The sequence below is a fragment of the Chiloscyllium punctatum genome, chromosome 6 (genome assembly GCF_047496795.1).
Source record: "Chiloscyllium punctatum isolate Juve2018m chromosome 6, sChiPun1.3, whole genome shotgun sequence".
In the NCBI taxonomy this organism is placed as follows: domain Eukaryota; kingdom Metazoa; phylum Chordata; class Chondrichthyes; order Orectolobiformes; family Hemiscylliidae; genus Chiloscyllium; species Chiloscyllium punctatum.
Genome location: NC_092744.1, coordinates 85,739,405 through 85,761,074, shown reverse-complemented (window position 1 = coordinate 85,761,074; position 21,670 = coordinate 85,739,405). Strand labels below are relative to the sequence as shown.

Here is a 21,670-nt window from a genome sequence, read left to right as displayed (position 1 = left end):
CTGCAGGAGTTCAAGACGACAACTCGGGATGTTCACTAAATATTGACACAACACGTTACACCCAGATCTTGTGAATCAACATAACAAAAATGGGGACAAATAAATTCCACCCTTTATAATCCAATTTATTGAATCAAAATCATTAGTAGAGATTTGCATGTACACATCAACACTGTAGCCATTTTTAAAAATAGATTGATTTATCACCTGGTAACAGATTAATCCAAATATACAACGTGGGAATCTAAACTTTTACAACAGTTGAAAAGATAGCACCTTATTCTCCACCAGGATAAGATATAAGCTCAGAATATTTGAAACAAAAATGAACATATAGAAATATATTTGTCCTTCAAATGTGCTTTCATAAATGCATCTTACAAAGAATCTTGCAGATCAAAGTGACATTCAGATCCCATTTTCAGTGTCAGGTATAACATTATTGTCCGTATAGGCAGCATTGCTAACATAAACCCCCGATTCCATCAATCCCTGACATAGTCACTAACCAGAGATGGTGGAACACAGTGCTTGTGGGATTCCACCAAGAGAGAGGTCCATGAAAATCCCTGAGGTCGTGAAGCAGAACGATAGAGAATCAAACATTAATTGTCCCTGATCAGATCTCAGTATTTACTGAGCAGAAAGTAACACCAGGTATTGTTCAAGAGAAGATTAAGTCCTGGGTGAAAAAAAAACAGAAGGTTGGATTCCCATTTCCTTTTCCCCATGACACCTGCTGGAAAATGATGGGCCAGAATTCTGACAGAGAAACTGAGGTAGAGCTGTAAACTCATCAAATTACTCAGGAGTCCTTGTAAAGTATTGAAATGCTGCAGAACAACATTCCTGCAGCAAGAATGGATGACCTCCTGACATCCCATCATCTTAGCTCAGGCACTCTCAAGTCAGTCACTGCCCTCCCCTCCCCCCATTTCCACCCCACCCCCCCATCACTGTACACTGTATCCTCACTGTGCTCCATTACCAACCATACAGAAAACTACCTTCTATCCTCCTACATTTTTTGTTGAATCAGTTTGAATCCTTAGTGCTCATGGCAGGATGGGGATTATTCAGGTTATGATGATACTGATTATGGTTCAATATAATTCTCCTGATGCTGATGTCCCACAGTGCCTCATGGTGCCCAGTTTTGAGATGCCAGGTGTATTCAAAATCTGACTTGTTGACAATCGGACTGCGCTTCACAACATGATAGAGGGTATTCTTCAAGCAAAGACAATGTACCTGTACATCTCTAGTGATACTGTCATGGACACATACATCCGCCACAGGGGCAGTGATGAAGTTGAGTTCAAGCAGATTTCTTCCTCTTGTTAGCTCTCTCTCTCCACCTGCTGCTGGCTCAGTCTAGCAGTTAGAGCTTTTAAGACTTGATCGACACAATCTGCTGCGCTTTTCCAGCAACACGTTTTTCAGCTCTGATCTCCAGCATCTGCAGTCCTCACTTTCTCCAACACAATCAGTAGTTGGTGGTAGACATTGAAATCCCCCATGCCTCACTGTGTGCCCTTATCTACTTCAGTGCTCACTCGACATGGTATTCTTCACGGAGGAACATTGGCTCATTGGCTGAGCAAAGGAGGCCATTACATAGTAGTGAGCAGGACATTCTTTCCAGGGCAACTCTTTCCCAATGTACACCACAGTGAGTGGGATAGGTCAGAGCTGAGGATGCTGATGGTGGTGTCAGGGACACTGTGTGTAAGGTATAATTCTACGTGTACAAAGAACATTACAACACAGGAACAAGTCCTTTGACCCTCCAAGCATGCAGTGATCCAGATCCTCTATCTAAACCTATCACCTTTTACCTAATGGTCTTTATCCCTCTGCTCCCTGCCCATTCATGTATCTGTCTAGATACATCTTAAATGATGCAGTCATGCCTGCACCTACCACCTCCACTGGCAACACATTCCAGGCACCCACCACCCTCTGTGTAAAGAACTTCTCATACATATCTCCCCTAAACCTCTCACTTTGAACTCGTGAGCCTGAGTAATTGAGACTCCACATTCTGGGAAAAACCTTTTTGCTATCCACCCTGTCTTTAACTCTCATAATTTTGTAGACGTCAGTCAGTCCCCACATAAGCTCCGTCTTTCTAAAGAAAATAATCCTAATCTACTCAACCTCTCTTCATAGCAAGTGCCCTCCATACCAGCAACCTCCTCTGCATCCTCTCCAAAGCAACCACATCCTTTTGGTAAGGTGGCGACCAGAACTAAACACAGTATTTTACAAATCTGGCTGAACCAAAGTCTTATACAACTGTAACATGACGTGCCAACTTTTGTGCTCAATACCCTGTTTCTTGAACGAAAGCATGCCAAATACCTTCTTGACCACTCTATAGACCTGCATTGCCTCCTTCAGGGTACAGTGGACGTGAACACCCAGTTCTCTCTGTACATCAATTTTCCCCAAGGGCTTTTCCATTTACTGTACAGTTTGCTCTTGCATTGGATGTTCCAAAATGCATCACCTCCCATTTGCCTGGATAGAACTCCATCTGCCTTTTCTCTGCTCAACTCTCCAAACTATCTATAATCTGCTGTATTCTCTGACAGTCCCCTTCACTGTCTGCTACTCCAACAATCTTAGTGTCATCTGCAAACTTGTTAAGCAGATCCCCTATACCTTCCTCCAAATCATTTACATATATCACAAACAACAGTGGTCCCAGTATGGATTCTCCATTTTGAGAAACTTCCTTCCACTACTACTCTCTGTTTCCTGTTTATTTCAGATTAGATTAGATTCCCTGCAGGGTGGAAAGAGGCCCTTCGGCCAAACACGTCCACACCGACCGTCCAAAGAGTAACCCACCCAGACCCATTTCCCTCGGACTAATGCACCTAACATGAGGAGCAATTTCGCATGGCCAATTCACCTGACCTACACATCTTTGGACTGTGGGAGGAAACCAGAGCACCCGGAGGAAACCCACATAGACACAGGGAGAATGTGCAGCCAGTACTCTATCCACTTAGCTCGTACACCCTGGACCCCATGCAACTTCACCTTCTTCATCATCCTACCATGGGGAACCATAGGTCAGTGAGACAGTCTCCCACTTTGCACAAATCCACAGATGTTAGTAAGAAGGAGTTTATAGGCTGGATAGAGCTAGCACTATAGTTCTGGATGTTAACACCGGCTGGGGCAATGTCTGTGGTCTGTCTGGTTTCATTCCTTTTTCTAGGCTTTGTAGTGGTTTGTTATGATGGAGTAAGTAGCTCACTAGGCCATGTCAGGGAAATGGCTATGGAGTCACACCTAGGCCAGACCAAGTAAGGTTGGCAGATTTCTCTCCCTGAAGACATTCTTAGACCAAATGGATTTTTAGAGCAATCATTCAATCCAAGTTAATTAACTGAATTTAAGTTCCATGGTGGGAGTTTACCCCATGTCCACATGCAATTAACCTGTACCTTTAAGTTATTAGCCCAGTGACAAAACCTAAGGGCCAGAGTATCTTGGTAATTTTTACTGCACAATTTCCCAGCACATTGAACATAGCTTTACAAAAAATAAAAGCAGACAGAGAATGTGGGAGGAGCTCAGCATATTTCTCAGCATCCGTGGAGGAAGAGAAACAGCGTTGGGTCCAGAACTCCTTTGCTCAGTTTCTCCCGTGCTCTTGGTGTTTGTTTCACATTTCCTGCATCTGCAGTCTTTTACTTTTTATTAAAATGGGAGATGGTTTCCAGGATTATTTGGGGGAAGGAGGGAGCAGGTGATGGGGTAAGATGGGAGAAAGTTAGAGAGGAAAACTCGAGGCAGGATCCCACTTGTCCCCTTCCATTCTATGCCTGAAAGACAGTAAAAAGATCCAGATGAAGATAGAGTAAGATGAGGTTGAGAGCCACCCATCATGATTGGTTTGTTACAGGTAGTTATTTAGTAGGAAAAATTCAAAGCAATATGTAAACTGACACTCACAGCACACACTATTGTGGGAGAGTTTCATATGTGCTTGGACAGTATGTACTGAAGAAGTATTCTACTAAAGAGTGACTTCCTCTGATTGGAATTTTTTGCTGACTTGATAAAAAACTCCAAACATGTAACCCTTTCGTCTTTGAGAATTCCTTTTCAATATCATCATTGTTTTTGTTCCATCGATCTTTTTCAAAGTAGTTTTTCCAATTGTTGAATGGAATCGGGTAAAACCAGTTGTCAGACAAGAACATAATCCCTTTGCATCCTTTGTTGAAAAGGCTTGCAAGATTGTCAGTTCCACACCATTTCTTCACCATCCGGGTCATCAGTCTAGGACCCTGATGACCCCAAGCTGCTCCATTGAATTTCTCAACAAAATCCCTCAAGCAACTCTCGACATAAGAATGAGAACGGTAAAATCCCAAAGCTGCATTATTCGCAAAACGTATTGATTCTGCACCGATAAAGTTTCGGAATTCCAAGGGTTTGATTGAAATGATATCCGTGTCCAGATAGATGCCCCCATACTTCCACAGTAAGGCTAGCCGACAGCCATCGGCAAGTACATGGAACCAGTTCCTTTCCTTGCTGGGATCTACCTGTAAAATATTAGAATAGAGGTTCATCAATTACGAGTTTGATGTTTTAAATCACCCCTCCCTCCAAATATTGTCCTCTCCCTCCACACAATGCTCATTGGTTGTGCACCAATTCCTGAGAGCACTTTGTAACAGGCTGCAAGGTGGGCCTTGCGGAGATGGGAACCTGGGCTAGTTCAGTCTTAAACCTGCACACTCTTTCAATGGAGAAAAGCTGCAGCCTCTTTCCCCATTGCTCCCAGCACAGTCTCCAACTTCAATCACAAGTGCCAGTGTCCTGGGAACCACACCACAGCCAAACGTCTAATAAAACTTTCATTTAAACAGATACAAAACTACCCACTCAGGCTCGAGATTGAGTGGGAATCCAGAGTGGATTTCTGACTACATTCCTGCCAAAAAGGATCAAATTTCCAGTGAATAGCTGAAAGAATGACACATCTCCGTCATAATTGTATACATTTCAATCATGACTATGGTGCTGGAAAAGCACAGCAGGTCAGGAAGCATCAGAGGAGCAGGAGAATCGAGGCTTCAGGCAAAAGCCCTTTATCACGAATGAGGCTTCTGGGCCAGCGAGCTGTGAGATAAATGGGAGAGGGGTTGGGGCTGGGGGGGAAGGTAGCTGGGAATATGATAGGTAGATGTAGGTGGGGGTGAATGTGATAGGTCGGAGAGGAGGGTGGAGCGGATAGATGGGAAAGATGATGGACAGGTCAAGAGGGTGGTGCCCAGTTGGACACTTGGGATTGGGATAAAGTGGGATAATGGAAATGAGAAAACTGGTGAAACCTGTATTAATCCCATGTAGATGTAGGGTTCCAATGCAGAAGATTAGGAGCTCTTCCTCCAGGCATCGGGTGGTTAGAGTTTGGCAATGAAGGAGGCCCAGGATCTGTTGGAGGATGATGTGATATATACAGATGTTGGTGGGGTTGAAGGTAAGGACTGGGGGGAGGGGGGGTCTGTCCTTGTTGTGTTGGGAGGAGTGGGGTCCTATGACAGAGGAGCAGGAAGTGGAGGAGATGCACTGGAGGGCACCGTCGAGTGGTTAGGGCAATTGTGGTCTTTGAAAAAGGAGGCCATCTGGGATTTTCTCTGGTGGAATTGTCATCCTAGGAAAAGATGTGGTTGAGGCAGAGGAATTGGGAATAAGGGATGGCATTTTTATCAGTGACAGGGTGGAAGAAGGTATAGTCCAGGCAGCTGTGTGAGTCTGTGGGTTGGTAGTAGATGTCCGTGGTTAGTCAGTTACCTGAGATGGAGATGGAGAGGTCCAGGAAGGCAATGGAGGTCTCCAAGATGGTCCAGGTGAATTTGAGGTTGGGGTAAAAGGTATTGAAGTCGATGAACTGTTAAACCTCCTCGTGGGAGCATGAGGTAGCACTGATACAGTAATTGATGCAGGGGAGGAAAAGGTGGGGGATGGTCGCATCATCGCATCATCCTCTGCCACTTCCGTAAACCTACAAACAGACCCTGACATTAGCGATATATTTCCTTCCCCACCTCTATCAGCGATCTGGAGAGACCATTCTCCCTGTGTCTCCCTTGTCAGATCCATGCACCCTCCCTCCTCCCCCCTCCCACCCCCCCCCCCCCCCCACCAGACCTCACCCCACTCCCAGCTTCTTCCCTAGCCACTACTGCAGGAAGTGCAAAACCTGCACCCATACCTCACCCCTCACCTCTGTCCAAGGTCACAAAGGCCTCCACATCCAACAGAAATATACTTGTACCTCCATCAATGTCATCTACTGTATCCGTTGCACCCGATGTGATCTCCTCTCCTCTGGGAGAGAGGACGCCAACTTATGGATCATTTCAGGGAACATTTCCAGGACACCTGCACCAACCAACCCCACCGCCTCGTGGCTGAACACTTCAACTCCCCCTCCCACTCCAGCAAGGACTATGCAGGTTCTGGGTCTCCTCCATCGCCAAACCCTAACCACCTGCCACCTGGAGGAAGAATGCCTCATCTTCCATTTGGGACCCTGCAACCACGTGGGACTAATTGGATTTCCCCAGTCTCCTCATTTCCCTCCCCCACCGTATCCCAGTTTCAAGCCTCCAACTCGGCACCACCCTCTTGATCTGCCCATTGTCTTTCCCATCCATCCATTCCACCCTCCTCTCTGACCTATCACCTTCTTCCCCACCTTCATCTGCCTATTGCATTCTTTAGATTAGATTAGATTAGATTACTTACAGTGTGGAAACAGGCCCTTCGGCCCAACAAGTCCACACCGCCCCGCCGAAGCGCGACCCACCCATACCCCTTACCTAACACTAGGGGCAATTTAGCATGGCCAATTCACCTGACCTGCACATTTTTGGACTGTAGGAGGAAACCAGAGCACCCGGAGGAAACCCACGCAGACACGGAGAGAATGTGCAAACTCTACACAGTCAGTCGCCTGAGGCGGGAATTGAACCCAGGTCTCTGGCGCTGTGAGGCAGCAGTGCTAACCACTGTGCCACCGTGCCGCCCAACCTCCCAGCAACCTTCCCTCCAGCCCCAGCCCCTCTCCCATTTATCTCTCAGCCATTCCGGCCCACAAGCCTCCTTCCTGATCAAGGGCTTATGCCTGAAACGTCAATTCTCCTGCTCCTCAGATGCTGCCTGTTCTTTCCCAGCACCACACTCTCAACTCTGATCTCCAGCACCCGCGGTCCTCACTTTCTCCTCCATCTCAATCATGTCCCCCTTCAATCTCCTTGCTCCAGCAAAACAACAGCAGTCTGTCCAATCTCTCTTCATCACTGAAACTCTCCAGACCAGGCAACATCCTGGTCAATCTTCTTTGCACTCTATCCAGTGCAATCACATCACACCATGGTTATGTTGACTAGCTTAAGGGAGTGAATGTCCTTTCCTGCTCCTATTTCTGATTTTCTGACATCATTTCAAGCTTTCTTGAGAAAACAGACTTCATATTTGGGTCTTTATACTCATGTCTGTCTAAGTGTAAATATCTTGTACCTACTTCCCAGTGAAAAACATCCAGTTTTCCTTTGATCTCTGACAAACAATCCCCCACTGCTCTGTCAGACTGACTTCAGATTAATCTGTTCGTTTTGCCCGAGGTTTAAATTCACAGCCCCAGAACACAAGGCTCATATGTCTACATCAACCCTCACCCCGGACAGTGAACTTGAAGGGGAACAGCATGGCTCTGAATTCAGCCCTGAAAACTCTACAAATACAGTTCTAGTGAAGAGAAAACTGCCGATCTCCACTTTAGAAACTAGACAGATTGTTAGATTATTGACTAGAAACTTAAACTGGATCATAAACAATCAGTGGGTTTCATCCCAACACTCAAGTATTTAAGTAGCTGGGATTTTTCAATTTGTATCGTTCGAATGTCAGGGTGACTGCTCATTTCAAACACTAAAAGATTTCTCTTTTCACCAGGACTGCCACCAGGAAAGTCCATGTCTTCATCAAAATCCAGTTCTGGAAAAGGTTTACAAATAATAGAAGACAGTGGAGGATTTTTGGAGAAACACTGGCCTGCAGCCAATAGAATAATTAAAACTGCACAACTCTAAAACTCAATGTTTCTTCTCCAGGGTTTATTGGGAACCAATGCTACTTTACAAATGATAAAAATCAAACTGCAACAGTTGTTAGCATGTTAACATTGGCATGCTGTCATTAACTTGAATGTGAGCAGCAGGGTAATCATTCCAATGAATGAAGTGAGATTGGTTTGAACTAGAATGTGTGCTAAATGTGAAATTCGAAATGATGACTGATCTGGATTGATTGATAAGCTGGGACAGTGAAAGGAGCTGAGAAAATACTAGAGACTGACGGTAATTTCTTCCTCCACACTTTGAAAATGCTGCCGGTGTTTGAACAGCTGCCTGTTGACAGTGACTGCGCTGGTTTGTGTGATTTTAACTTGATTACGTTGGCCGGGAGCCAATGAACTGCAGTTGGTTTGAAATTGCTCTTGGCTGTATTTCCAAGTCTCTCATCTCTTCTGGCAGGAAATTGGCCAGCGTTGTCCTACATTTACAGAACCTGGGGGAATCTGGAATCAATGGTGTGTTCCCAGAATCACCAGCAATGGAGGAAGCAATAACTTTCTTCACTCAGGATAGGAGCTAGCATCTACTCTCCAAGACCTCGCACTCACTCTTTCTCTGCTCGTGTGACCACCTCCAAACAGGACTTAGACATTCTCACCATTGGCTGCACTCACTCAGTTTCACCCACCCTAACCCCCTGACACCACTAATCCTGTATATCCTCTTTGCTACCCACCCACTCACTCAATCAGGGCACCTCCCCACCTGCACCAATAGTCATCGCTGTGTCACCCACTTTCATCTTCCATGGTACCTGCCTGTGTCTCATTCCAGAAGGAAAATGGTCCACAGTAGGGCAGAAAGGGTCCAGTTGGACGGTGGGTTGTCCAACATTTAGCTCCTCACTCCACTATGTGGATAGATCTCAGTCTCTGACTGTCCCAAGTACTGACTGACCATATCCAAGACCCTGGACTGATATTAGAGGCTGTCCCTGACTTAATGTGTGAAGACCCCTGAGCAAAGGCCATTCCCCCTTTACTGAAGGTCTGCTGACAAGCTTTCTAGCTCTGTGCCTACACTGAATGGCAAGGCAAGACTGAAGTAATGTGTGGCTGGTACCTCTGTCTGAGTGGGTCAGTGGTCAACACAGCTGCCTCACAGCACCAGGGACGCGGGTTTGATTCTAGCCTCAGGCAACTGTCTGTGTGGAATTTGTACATTCTCCCCATGTCTGCATGGGTTTCCTCCAGGTGCTCCGGTTTCCTCCCACAGTCCAAAGACGTGCAGGTTAGGTGAATTAGCTATGCTAAATTGCCCATAGTGTTCAGGGATATGTAGGTGAGGTGCATTAGTCAGGGGAAATGTAGAGTATGAGGGAAGGGCAATGGCTCTCGGTGGGATGTTCTTCAGAGTGTCAGTGTGGACTTGTTGTACCAAATGGCCTGTTTCCACACTGAAGGGATTCTATGATTCTGTGAAAAAGGCAAGGCAGGGATACTGTGAACATTCAGGTTGGCTTAGAGTGAGGGAGCTCTGTGAGAGTGAGGGACGATGCCAGAGATACAGCTGAGTATCTTCTGTATTCAGGAGCTGAGTGTGTGTCCCTGAGCACATAGTGTCCTTGATGCAGCATTACAATGAGAGTTAGGGGGGCTGCCCAAGGGATAGCACTGAAGTGCAGAAACATCCTGTAAGTGGATTGGAAATGTACCAAAAGGGGTCATAAAGGCTGGAGCATCTTGAAAGCCAATATCGTTGACATGGTGTGTGTGTGTGTGTGTGTGTGTGTGTCTGTATCTGTGTCTGTGTGTGTGGGTTTGTGTGTGTAGTCGATACCCATGGATCGTGCCCTGAGACTTTGGAACCTAGGCTCCAACCTGGAGGTCACAAGCTCACTTTATCTCTCAATGAATGCACAAAACATGGAGTGAGGTGCCACCAGCATTGAATTTGGCCTCACTGGACTTCTCACACGATTGCCTGAAATCTTTCCTTTGCCCACAGCATTCAAACCACAAAACAAATCTGTTCTGAACTTGATTGCAAAACACACCAATAAAAGCAAAATAGTGCAGATGCTGGAGATTTGAAGTAGAAATAAAAGTTGATGGAAAAACTCAGCAAGTCTGGCAGCAACTGTAGGGAAAGAAACCGAGCTCATATTTGAGTCTGGAATTGGGTTTTTTTCCGATGAAGTTAAATTGGACTCAAAGTAATCCCATTTTTCTCTCTACACAGATGCTATTTCCTGTTTATATTTTAATTTAAAACCCACAGGACATCCAATTCAGCATTATCCATCATCGTACACATAGAAACAGGGACTTAGCTTGTCAGTGTAAAGTTTACTATTGATTTTTCAGATTGATGGACATTAGCAGCTTTTACCATTCACAAAATCAAGCAGCCAGTTCTGAACAACTCCTTACCTTCTCATACCATCTAGCCAAGGGCGTGTTGTTGAACAATTCTTTAGGATTCAAGGGCAAGATGATTACATTCTTGAATGAAGAAAGCAGACGGATGCCTTTGTACTCAGGTTCTTGATACCCAGATATGTTCCCATTGAATGCTTTCATGAAGTAATAAACTGGTTTGTTTGGGTTGAGTCTAGCTGCTGATTCGATGCCACACATGGCCAGTGAGGAAGGGTTGAGTTGACTGGACGTCTGTAGAAACATGATTCCCGGGTCTGTGGATGGGTGTGGGTATTTCACACTCACTGTGGAGCTTGATGTTGGTAATTTAATTCGGTCAGTGCCAACTGGATTGCCCATGTAGCTTGCCAGTGTATTTGGCAACTCACTTAATTTTAAAATCTCCTCATTCAAAGAGGGAATTAAAAGCAAGTAGGCAGCAAGAGCAAATACCAGCATGAGGAAAAGTACTGCAAATCTTGCAATACCCTTCATCACTGAAGATAGTTCTGTAATGATCACTGTGAGAAGAAAGAATTGTCAATTATAAACAGTTCAGTTCATACACTCATACTTGGGAACACATACAAGCTCAAAAGCAAAGCATTTCAGTAAGTAGCAAATGGAACATAAGAGCACAGGTAATACAGCCAGAAGGAGACATCGGACCAACCCAGCCTGCTCCATCTTGTAATACAATTATGGCTGATCTTGGGTTTCAATTCCACTTTCCTTCCCAGTCCACATTCCCCCCCAGTTCCCTGGAAGACGATAAGTCTGACTATTTCAGCATTAGAAATATCAATCATGGAGCACCCTCTGGGATATAAAACTGCAAATGTTCACGATCCATTGAGTGAAGTCCTTATCCTGAGGCTGTTCACCAAAGGCCTTGAATTCCCAAATAGTGGAAATGATTTCTCAGAGTCCATCCCCTTGAATCCTTCAGAATCTTATGTTTCAATGAAATTGCTTTTTATTCTTCTGAACACAGTGAATATAACACGGATACAGAGAGCTCTGGAGAAACTCAGCAGGTCTGGCATCATTGAGGCAACATGATGGCTCAGTGGTTAGCACTGCTGCCTCACGGCACCAGGGACCCGGGTCCGTGTCCCAACTCGGGTGGCTGTCTGTGTGGAGTTTGCACATTCTCCCCGTGTCTGTGTGGGTTTCCTCGGGGTGATCTGGTTCCTTCCCACAATCCAAAGATGTGCAGGTTGGGTGAATTAGCCATGCTAAATTGCCCATAGTGATAGGTGCGTTAGTCAGAGGTAAAAGTAGGGGAATGAGTCTGGTGTGTGTCGGTGTGGGCTAGTTGGGCCAAAGGGCCTGTCTCCATACTGTAAGGAATCTAATCTAAAATTGAAGGAGAAAGAAATGTAAGTTTGTGTTTTAAATCTGTAGAAGAAAACTCTGGATAAGAGTCATACTGGACTCAAAACATTAACTATTTTCCTCTCCACAGATGTTGCCAGACGTGCTGAGTTTTTCCAGTACTCTCTTTGTGTATATTCCACATGTCCAACATCCACAGTACTTTGCCTTAACTCAGACAGCTGAGCATACCAACAACAATGCAGTTATGTCCTTCCCGAATAGGGGAGACCAAAGATGGACAAATATCCCTGATGTAGTCTCATAAATGTCCTACACAATTTTGGGAAAACTTCCTTACTTTTATATTCCTTTCCGCTTTCAATAAACAGCTTAATTTCATTTATCTTCAATGGCTGTACTAGCATGCCATCTTTTTGTGACTCATCTACCAAGACAATTAGATCCTTCTGCACTTCAGAGTTTTTGCAAACTCAGTCCATCAAAATAGTATACTGCTTTTGTATTTCTTATGAGAGGGATTATGTTCTCACTTTCCCATATTCTGTTCCCTTTGCTCCATCCACTGTGAACTAACTGATCTTCTATCTATGACATCATGATGCACTGTGTGCTCTTCATATTTACTGAAATCATTGAGATAAATGCCTTCCTGGAAATCTAGATACATCACATTCATCTTTATACATGCTGTTTGTTAATTCCTTTAAGGACTCTGTAAACATAATTTCCCTTTCACAAAATCATGTTGACTAAGTTTCCTGTTATAACCTTGCTAATTGTGGAATCCATTTTCACTATAATATGTAAAAGTAACTGACATGTAGTTTCCTGAGATAAATGGGAGGGTGGGGGTGGGGTAACTGGGAAGGCAACAGGTAGATGCAGTTGGGGTGTCATGGTGATAGGTCAGAGTGGTGACTGGGTCTGATAGGTAGGGAGGAAGATGGATAGGTAGGACAGTTGAAGATGGCGGGGTCGAGTTGGAGGGTTGGATCTGGGATGAGGTGTGGGGAGGGGAAATAATGAAAATTGTGAGGTTGACATTGATGCCGTGTTGTTGGAGGATCCCAAGGCAAAAGACGATGCGATCTTCCTCCAGTCGTAAGGTGGCTTGGATTCGGCGCTGGAGGTGGCCCAGGACTTGCATGTCCTTGGCAGAGTGGGAGGGGGAGTTGAACTGTTCGGCCTTTGGAAGGTGGGGTTGTTGGGTGCGTATGTCCCAGAGATATTCTCTGAAATGTTCTGTGAGTTGGCGTCCTGTCTCCCCATTGTAGAGGAGACCACATTGCGAGCAATGGACACAGTAGATGAGTTGTTTGGATGTGCAGGAAAATCTCTACTGGATGTTGAAGGATCCATTGGGGCCTTGAATGAAGGTAAGGGGGGAGTGTGGGTGCAGATTTTGCATCTCTTGCAGAAGTGAGGGAAGATGCCGGGTGTGGAGGGTAGGTTGGTGGGAGGCTTGGACTTAACGGCACAGTGGCTCAGTGGTTAGCATTGCTGCCTCACAGCATCAGGGACCCCTTCAGTGATCACTCAATAGTACGGGAATGCTTTTCCCAGAATACTTGCCTTTTTGATAAATGTCTTTATTTCTTTGAGCATGTTATAGTCTGCAATACAGAATTAGATCCTATAATATCCTATCATTCCGAAATTGCAACTTCTTAAAAATTGATAAACTTTAAAAAAAAGTTATTTCTATTAAAGTATGTAATAATATTCTGTATATACGTTCTATCCTGAGATAATTTAGCTGGTTTGAAAACTCCCAGGAAGGAGAATATTTCATTTTAACTCCGTCTGTAGCTGGTAAAATTGACAATGTTCCTTTAATGATTCAAAATTTCTCTAAATTGAGTGTTAGATATACCTCACCTGGAGGTCAGTGGATAGTAAAGAGAATAGAATCATGAATAATAAGTCAAAAACTATATATTTAAAGGCAATTCAAACAAACCAGCAGTTTGAGTCCCATGGCAGGGGATTCAAGTTGGGTCACATTCATTAATGACATTGCTTTGCTAGGTCCTGCTCCAAACCTATTGTGTGCTGTGAGCGATAATTGAGAAGTTCAGACTATGCTGAGACACTTTGCCGTCACACCTCTCACAAACTCCTCAATCATCTTGTCCACCAACTCTACATCAGGCGCCATAATCTTCAAATCAAGGTAGAGTCCACACTCTCACCTTGCATTCAAGAACTAACATTACAGTTATGAGACACTGCCAAGCAGAAAGCTGACAAAACTACACCATATACATGCACTCCAAAAATAAGAAACTGGAGAAACTTGGCATCACCACTCACAGGAGCCAAACCTCCCCTGGCACCACAATTGAAAACGTTATCACACCTGGAAATTGATCATCAACTTATCAGATCACACACCGCAACTGGAAGAGATTGAAGTTTTCAGCCATGGGCTCAATTTCTGCCCCACCACCAAATGGACCCCATTGGTCGTGCAGCAGACATGGAGGAGTTTATCAACTAAATGAGACTCCGGGAATTCTTCCAAGATGTCAGCAGTGATCCTAACGAGACAATCAACAAACCAGAACAGTCATCAGAGAGATCCGTAGTGGAGCGACCAAAGAAGGAGTCGATTTGGAGCCCTCTGGAGGGCCGCTGCCCTGGGCTTGACGTGTATGCTCAAACCGTCAGGAAATGTATCAAGGCCAGATTCATCAGCAACACTGACAAGGTAGAGCAAAATATTACCTGATCACAACGCAACGCTGTCCATGCTCTCAAACCCAATCGCAATATTGTCATCACACCTGCAGATAAAGGAGGAGCCATCATCATTCAGAATAGAACGGACTACTGCAAGGAAGTGTACCAACAACTGAACAGCCAGGAACACTACAGGCAACTACTGGCTGATCCGACCGAAGGACACACCATGAACTAAACAGATTGATCAAGACTTTTGATCCAATTCTTCACTCTTCCCTTTGCACTCTCATCCCACATGCTTCTCATGCATAGGACGTCTACTGCCTTACCGAAGATACACAAATCCAACACACCAGGACAGCCCCATCATGTCAGGCAATGCAATCCTGTGTAAGCACCTCTCAGGCTGTATCGAGGGCATCTTGAAACCCATTGTACAGCAGAGCCCAACTTCTGTCTTGACACTCCATTGGAAATGACATCATCATAGGAAATGACATCACCAACCCAAAGAAACCCACACATATAACTAGAAAGCAGGATTCATCAGCAGTGCTTTGTCTGGGGGCTCACTGAAGATTATACCTAGTATGGTGACGAAACATCTGAAAATGAACCTTCCAGTTCAGCGACCAAACCTATATCCACATCCATCAACATAATCCTTTAGGGAAGGAAAATGCTATCCTACCCTGGTCTGGCCTAAATGTGACTCCAGACCCACATCAATGTGGTTGAATCTTAACTGTTCTCTGGGCAATTAGAGATGGGGAATACATGCCAGCCTAGACAGTGACACCCTCAACATGTAAATTCATTTAATACTGACCCATGGCAGTGTGGTTGAATCTTAACGTCTCTCTAAAACAACCAGGAGAGCCAATCAATTCAAGGATAATGAGATATGAGCATCAGAAGTTGGCCTTGACAATGATGCTCACAATCCATACAAAAAACATTTGCCACCAAGCATTCCAGCAATACCCACATTCCACAATTAAATTGAAAGATTCAGAACCACATCATTGGCTGTCAGGCGATTATTAACATCATGAAAACACCCACATTCCGGGTTAAAGAGAAGCCTTTCTGACACTCTCTGCCTTTGTGGGTTCAGTTGTGAGGGTGGAAAAAGCCTGGAGCAGACCTCTCAGTTTAACCATCCCCTGCAGTTTCTCAGTCAGTGCCACTTCTAATCTGTCTGACTCAGTGACTCAGCTGCCCACTGAATCTTCAACACAGTGATAAACTTACTGTTTCATTTTAAACTGAATTACCTCACAAATGTCATTCTTTGTCATATCACATATATCTAGCACATTATTTCAACAGTCATTATTCTAATTCTTTTATGATTTGTTATGATCTGTTCAACAGCCTCAGAAATTATATTTTGTTAAACTGAAAGAGTATACTTGACAAACAGGATTAACACGTTACACCTGTCTGAACATGTTGATCTTTTCACATTTCAAATACTGCTCTTCATTCAGAGTGAAACTCAGAATAGCTGGAGATTGAACTGTGAAAGATAAACTGCTCTCTGCTCATCTCCATTGCAGGTGATCAGTTTAGGGGTCACTCTGCTGGGATTGCCAGCAATCCAGTGGGATTCTCAATTGCCGTGACTGTAACTTTCTGCCAATTCTTTCAGTTCCCACTCCCCACACTCACACTGCCCTCTCCCCTCACCTGTCCCTCACAACAGATTCCCCCAACCCAGGATCAGTTCCCTAACCTCATGTAGGAGTTCCTGCCATCCCCCAGACCAATCCTCCTCATCCCCACAGCAGATCCTCCCCACCCTTCAGCAGTTCCTGTGAGTCTGCAGTCCCAGCATCTCATCCATATGCACAGAGCACATCACAGTTCCCCTTGTGATCTAGTCCTCTCCTGGGCAAATTGCTTAAATCAAACTCCAGGAAAGCTGAACTGTGTGGAAAGAAGTGAACTTTGACAAAACAAAATCTTTGTGAAACCATTGAGACACTGCTGATAAACGGGAGAAATCGTAGCAGAAATTCACAGAGATGGTTTTTTGTTCTGGGAAAATGAGCTGCAGTTAAAGGTTTGAAGAGTGAAGGAGAGTCAGACAAACAGACAGTGGGGATAACAGACAGTGAGGTGGAGAGGGAGAAAAAGAGAATGAGTAAAGGCATAGAGAACAAGAGAGAGAGATGGAGTGGAAAAGGTGGAGAGATATAGTGAGAGAGTTGGAAAGGGGGAGGGTGTCATCGAGAGACTGGGGAATGGGTGTGGAAAAGGACTATAGTGCAAATACTGTTTCCAAGAAGTAGGAGTATCCCTGATGCTGTTCTCAATCCCAGTCCCAGACAGGTCAGTGCGTGCATGTTCCAATCCCCAGCCTGGATAATTTGAGAGGGCTTGCAGTCAGAAATGTATCTGTCTGTAAACAACGGATGTTTCAGCAATCAGGTTACACTGGGCGTGTCAGGATCGAAACTAAGGTCAATGTCACATGTGACTTTCCCTGTTGCTGATTTGCCCTTTACAAAACTTTGTGGGATGTTTTATTGAGGCCAGCGACATTATGAACATGGTCAAACAGACAGACAGAATAATGTGAGCAACCCCAATGAAATGTGGAGAATGTGATGATATTTGAAATCAGTAGGCATGTGTTATATTATCAGATACTTTATGGTCAAACCTCCAGGATAATATCCCATCCTAAAATTCTGAAATGTGACTTTGGAAGAGACCCTGAGGGAATATTGTAATTAGAAATGTTTGTGTAGGGACAGGAGAGAGAGGGAGGAAAAAATGCTTGAACATCTGTGTGTGTGTGTGTGTGTGTGTATTAGTATTCTTCTGTTATGTCGATTCAGCACCACTAGGTATGTGGATTAATTTTTCTTGATGTGATATACCATGAGACTAATATATATAAAATAAAGTAATCTCCAGGTAAAGTCTATGCCTTGAGTGGTACAATGCAGAAACCCTTTGGCCTGGGTACATTTCATATTTGCGCAATGATGTCTTAAAGAGACATCACCCCAAAGATGAGAACACAACATCCCTCTTCTCTTTCAATGATGGGAGCAGTACACTGTCTTTCTCAATTCCTTTTACTGCAGGGTCATGACATAAAGTTCTTTGTAATATTCAGCTAAGGATATAGGATATAAGACAAAGAATATAGGACAAAGGATATAGGATATAGGATATGGCCTTTCACTACACTAGTATTAGGAGCAGAGATCCATCAACCGGCATTCTTGTCCAGGATCAAAATGATTAATTTATTATTATTAAAACTTATTTAATGCTGATGTCAAACTTTATAAGTTCAGAAATGCTGACCCCTCTAAATTGCCAAAAGCACACCAACAAAACACACTCATAGACCGGGTAAGGGGAAGAGTCAGATTTTGCTTTGCAAAATTCACTTTAAGGGTTAAAGAAAAACACTTTGGTGCAACATATCCTAGCTCATAAATGTTATAAGGTTAAAGATTGAATTGCTCGGGCAACTGTGATTCCAGTGTTCTGGAATGTGAAGAGGGATGTCAATCACAAATGAGTAGATATTTCTGAGGTCGTTACTAACACAGCTTTCTCAGTTGAGAATGTGTATCGGGTATAAGCAGGCAGGGAAAGAGTTAAGTTCTGAGTTTTGTGAAACAAGATGTTCAGCTGAGCATGACTCAGATCATATAAGAACTTACAGTCAACAATGGGGGGCTGCAGGCAAAGGTAATCGGTTAACAAGCTGGAAAACAGTCATTATGTTGAGCCATTTAACAATATTGGAAGCAGTCAGTATGTGAGGTGAGTATAACAAGGTGAAAAGTATTCGTTATGTGAAGCCAGTTCTTCAGTGTGTAACAGTAGATGACTTAATCTTTACTGTTGACTCTCGCCAATTGTAACAGTCATCCAATCACTATGTATGTTGCCTTATCTGGATGCTCCTCCCTGTAAAATGACAATACAATTCATTGAGAAACTGCTGTGCCAGAGAAGACCATGAACTCGTGTCTCTGTGCACATGGCCCATCATTCTCTGTCCCTGCCAGGGCCTAGAATAAAGATGAAGGAAGCAAAACTATACGATGTCTTTGACGGTTTCTTTTGACTGAGAGAGGGGAAACAGGATGTCAATATCAGCATAGTCGGCAGGATCTAAATGGATAGTTACGATTAGACGGTTTCAGCGGCTGCTTGGAACATCGGTGTCTTGAATTGGACAGGTCTACAAGATAAAATTTTAAACCTTTGTCCCTCTCGACATTCCAGTGTGCCAGAGATGGTCCCCTCGTTCAATTACTCTCTATTCTACAGATTCCTCAAACAGCAATTAGATCAGTCAAGAGATACAGTTTCGCAAGCTCACTGGTAGACAGAGATTTGAGTCCTCTGCACTATATTAGGAAGAGGGGGGGTGTCATTGAAGTTCGAGTCCTCTGTACGGTAGTGGGGTTCGAGCCCCTTGGGGTGGGTTTGATTGAGGCTCGAGTCCTCTGCGTGGTACTGGGGTTTGAGTCCCCCAGGGTGGGTGTGATTGGGGTTCGAGTCCTCTGCATAGTACTGGGGTTCCAGTACTCTGGGGTGGGTGTGATTAGGGTTTGAGTCCTCTGTGTGGTACTGGGGTTCCAGGACCCTGGGGTGGGTGTGATTGGGGTTTGAGGATGCTGCGTGGTACTGGGGTCCCAGTACCCTGGGGTGGGTGTGATTGGGGTTCAAAACCTCTGCATGGTACTGGGGTTCCAGGACCCTGGGGTGGGTGTGATTGGGGTTTGAGGATGCTGTGTGGTACTGGGGTTCCAGTACCCTGGGGTGGGTGTGATTGGGGTTCAAATCCTCTGCATGGTACTGGGGTTCCAGTACCCTGGGGTGGGTGTGATTGGGGTTTGAGTCCTCTGTGTGGTGCTGGGGTTCCAGGACCCTGGGGTGGGTGTGATTGGGGTTTGAGTCCTCTGTGTGGTACTGGGGTCCCAGGACCCTGGGGTGGGTGTGATTGGGGTTTGAGTACGCTGCGATGTACTGGGGTTCCAGGACCCTGGGGTGGGTGTGATTGGGGTTTGGGTACGCTGCGATGTACTGGGGTTCCAGGACCCTGGGGTGGGTGTGATTGGGGTTTGAGTATGCTGCGATGTACTGGGGTTCCAGGACCCTGGGGTGGGTGTGATTGGGGTTTGAGTACGCTGCATGGTACTGGGGTCCAGTACCCTGGGGTGGGTGTGATTGGGGTTTGAGTCCTCTGTGTGCTGCTGGGGTTCCAGGACCCTGGGGTGGGTGTGATTGGTGTTTGAGTACGCTGCGATGTACTGGGGTTCCAGTCGCCTGGGGTGGGTATGATTGGGGTTTGAGTACGCTGCGATGTACTGGGGTTCCAGTACCCTGGGGTGGGTATGATTGGGGTTTGAGTACGCTGTGTGGTACTCGGGTTCCAGTAGCCTGGGGTGGGTTTAATTGATGTTCAAGTACTCTGTGCGGTACTGGAGTTTGAGTACCCTGGGGTGGGTGTGATTGATGTTCAAGTCCTCTACGTGGTACTGGGGTTTGAGTCTACACGGTGTGTTGATTTGAGGTTCAGGTCCTCCACGCTGTGCTGAGGTTCGAGCTTTCTGTGTTTATTTGAGGTTTAAGTTTTCTGTGTTTAGGTGGGATTTGGGGTCTCTGTGTTTAATTGAAATTTAGGTTCTCAATGTTTAAGTGGGACTTGAGTTCTCCAAGTTTAAGTGGGGTTCAAGCTGTCATGTGGAGTAAAGTGAGAAAGAGGTTAAGGACCCCTCGTGGTGAAATTTGAGGATCTGCGAGTCTTTGTTCTGGGGAAGAGAGTGGCTTGGATTGCAGCAACATGTGGTCGACTGTAAGAGCTTTTCCTTTTTACAGGTGTAATTTCAGGGAGAGGATGCAAAAAGAAATGAGAAAATGCTGAAATTAAGGTTATATTAATACTTGGGTTGAAAAGGGAAAGTTTCAATGGAAATTGTAACAATGTTTTAAAATTTTGGTTTGTTAAGATACTGGTTTGGAAAATCCTTTTAAGTAACTGTTTTGCCTTGTTTGAGTCAGGGTCTCAATTCAGTGAGTTTTGTGGGCTATGTAATGGGGCAGATTTTGTTTTCACATTGAAATTGTACAACATTATGTCCTTTCTGAAAGTATCAAACTTGTAACCTTAAAACAAATTGATCGAGTGCCTTGAGCCCCGATTTGTTTAAAGTTCTACAATGCCTGTTTCAAACCACAGTTCCGTCAGTGGTCATAGTATAGTAAGATGAAAGTATTGTACTAAAGTATCTTTGTTGCTGTGTTTTTAAAGCAGAGTGCATTTTTAGTTTGATGTTTTGTTAAGAATTTTAGAGAATATTAGAACTTGAGGGTGAGTTGTTTCAGTTTAAGATTAGATTACTTACTGTGTGGAAACAGGCCCTTCAGCCCAACAAGTCCACACCTCCCCACCGAAGCGCAACCCACCCATACCCCTACATCTACCCCTTACCTAACACTACGGGCAATTTAGCATGGCCAATTCACCTGACCTGCACATCTTTGGAGTGTGGGAAGAAACCGGAGCACCCGGAGGAAACCCACGCACACATGGGGAGAATGTGCAAAATCCACACAGAGAGTCACCTGAGGCGGGAATTGAACCCCGGTCTCTGGCGCTGTGAGGCAGCAGTGCTGACCACTGTGCCACCGTGCCACCCACAGGTCTTTCAATTATTGTTAAGACTTCATTGGCCTCCTTCATATTGCAAATTCAAAGAATATTTATCTCTTCCAAAATTGCTACCATAATTTCAACTGTTTTATTTTGGAAGTTTCATTTGGAGAACATATTTTAAAATATTCAGCATTTGTTTGCCATGAATATTTGAGATTTAAATCTGAACTGAAACTGCCTCTTCGATTGCTAAAGTACAGGAAACATTTTGTTGTTTTCTTGCTGTTCCAGACTTTTGAACTACTTTTCCTGATGACTTTCACATTAGCCAAGTTTCAGTTTGTTGAAAGAAAATACTTTTTGAATAACCCGAATGAGGTACCCAAGGGTTTGATTTTCGGACCACTTGTTTATATATGACTGAATTGTTTAGGCAATACAATTTAGAAGTTTATGGACTGTATAAAACT

General features: G+C 44.6%; 1 protein-coding gene across 4 annotated transcripts in view; it reads right to left on the bottom strand.

The window, feature by feature from the left end:
* Positions 1 to 930: 930 nt before the first annotated feature.
* LOC140479183 (lactosylceramide 4-alpha-galactosyltransferase-like) overlaps positions 931 to 21,670 on the bottom strand; it is a 32,080-nt gene continuing 11,340 nt past the window's right edge. The window contains exons 1-4 of one of the 4 annotated variants that reach the window (XM_072573207.1): positions 16,842 to 17,243; positions 14,603 to 14,661; positions 10,547 to 11,055; positions 931 to 4,571 (exon numbers count right to left, since the gene is read on the bottom strand). In XM_072573207.1, coding sequence (XP_072429308.1) covers positions 3,981 to 4,571; positions 10,547 to 11,029 — 1,074 coding nt within the window. In that variant the 5' untranslated portion in view covers positions 11,030 to 11,055; positions 14,603 to 14,661; positions 16,842 to 17,243 and the 3' untranslated portion in view covers positions 931 to 3,980. Of the gene's footprint in view, positions 4,572 to 10,546; positions 11,056 to 14,269; positions 15,123 to 16,841; positions 17,244 to 21,670 lie in introns of those variants that run through there. The other 3 variants (XM_072573206.1, XM_072573208.1, XM_072573205.1) reach the window with 3 other exon arrangements.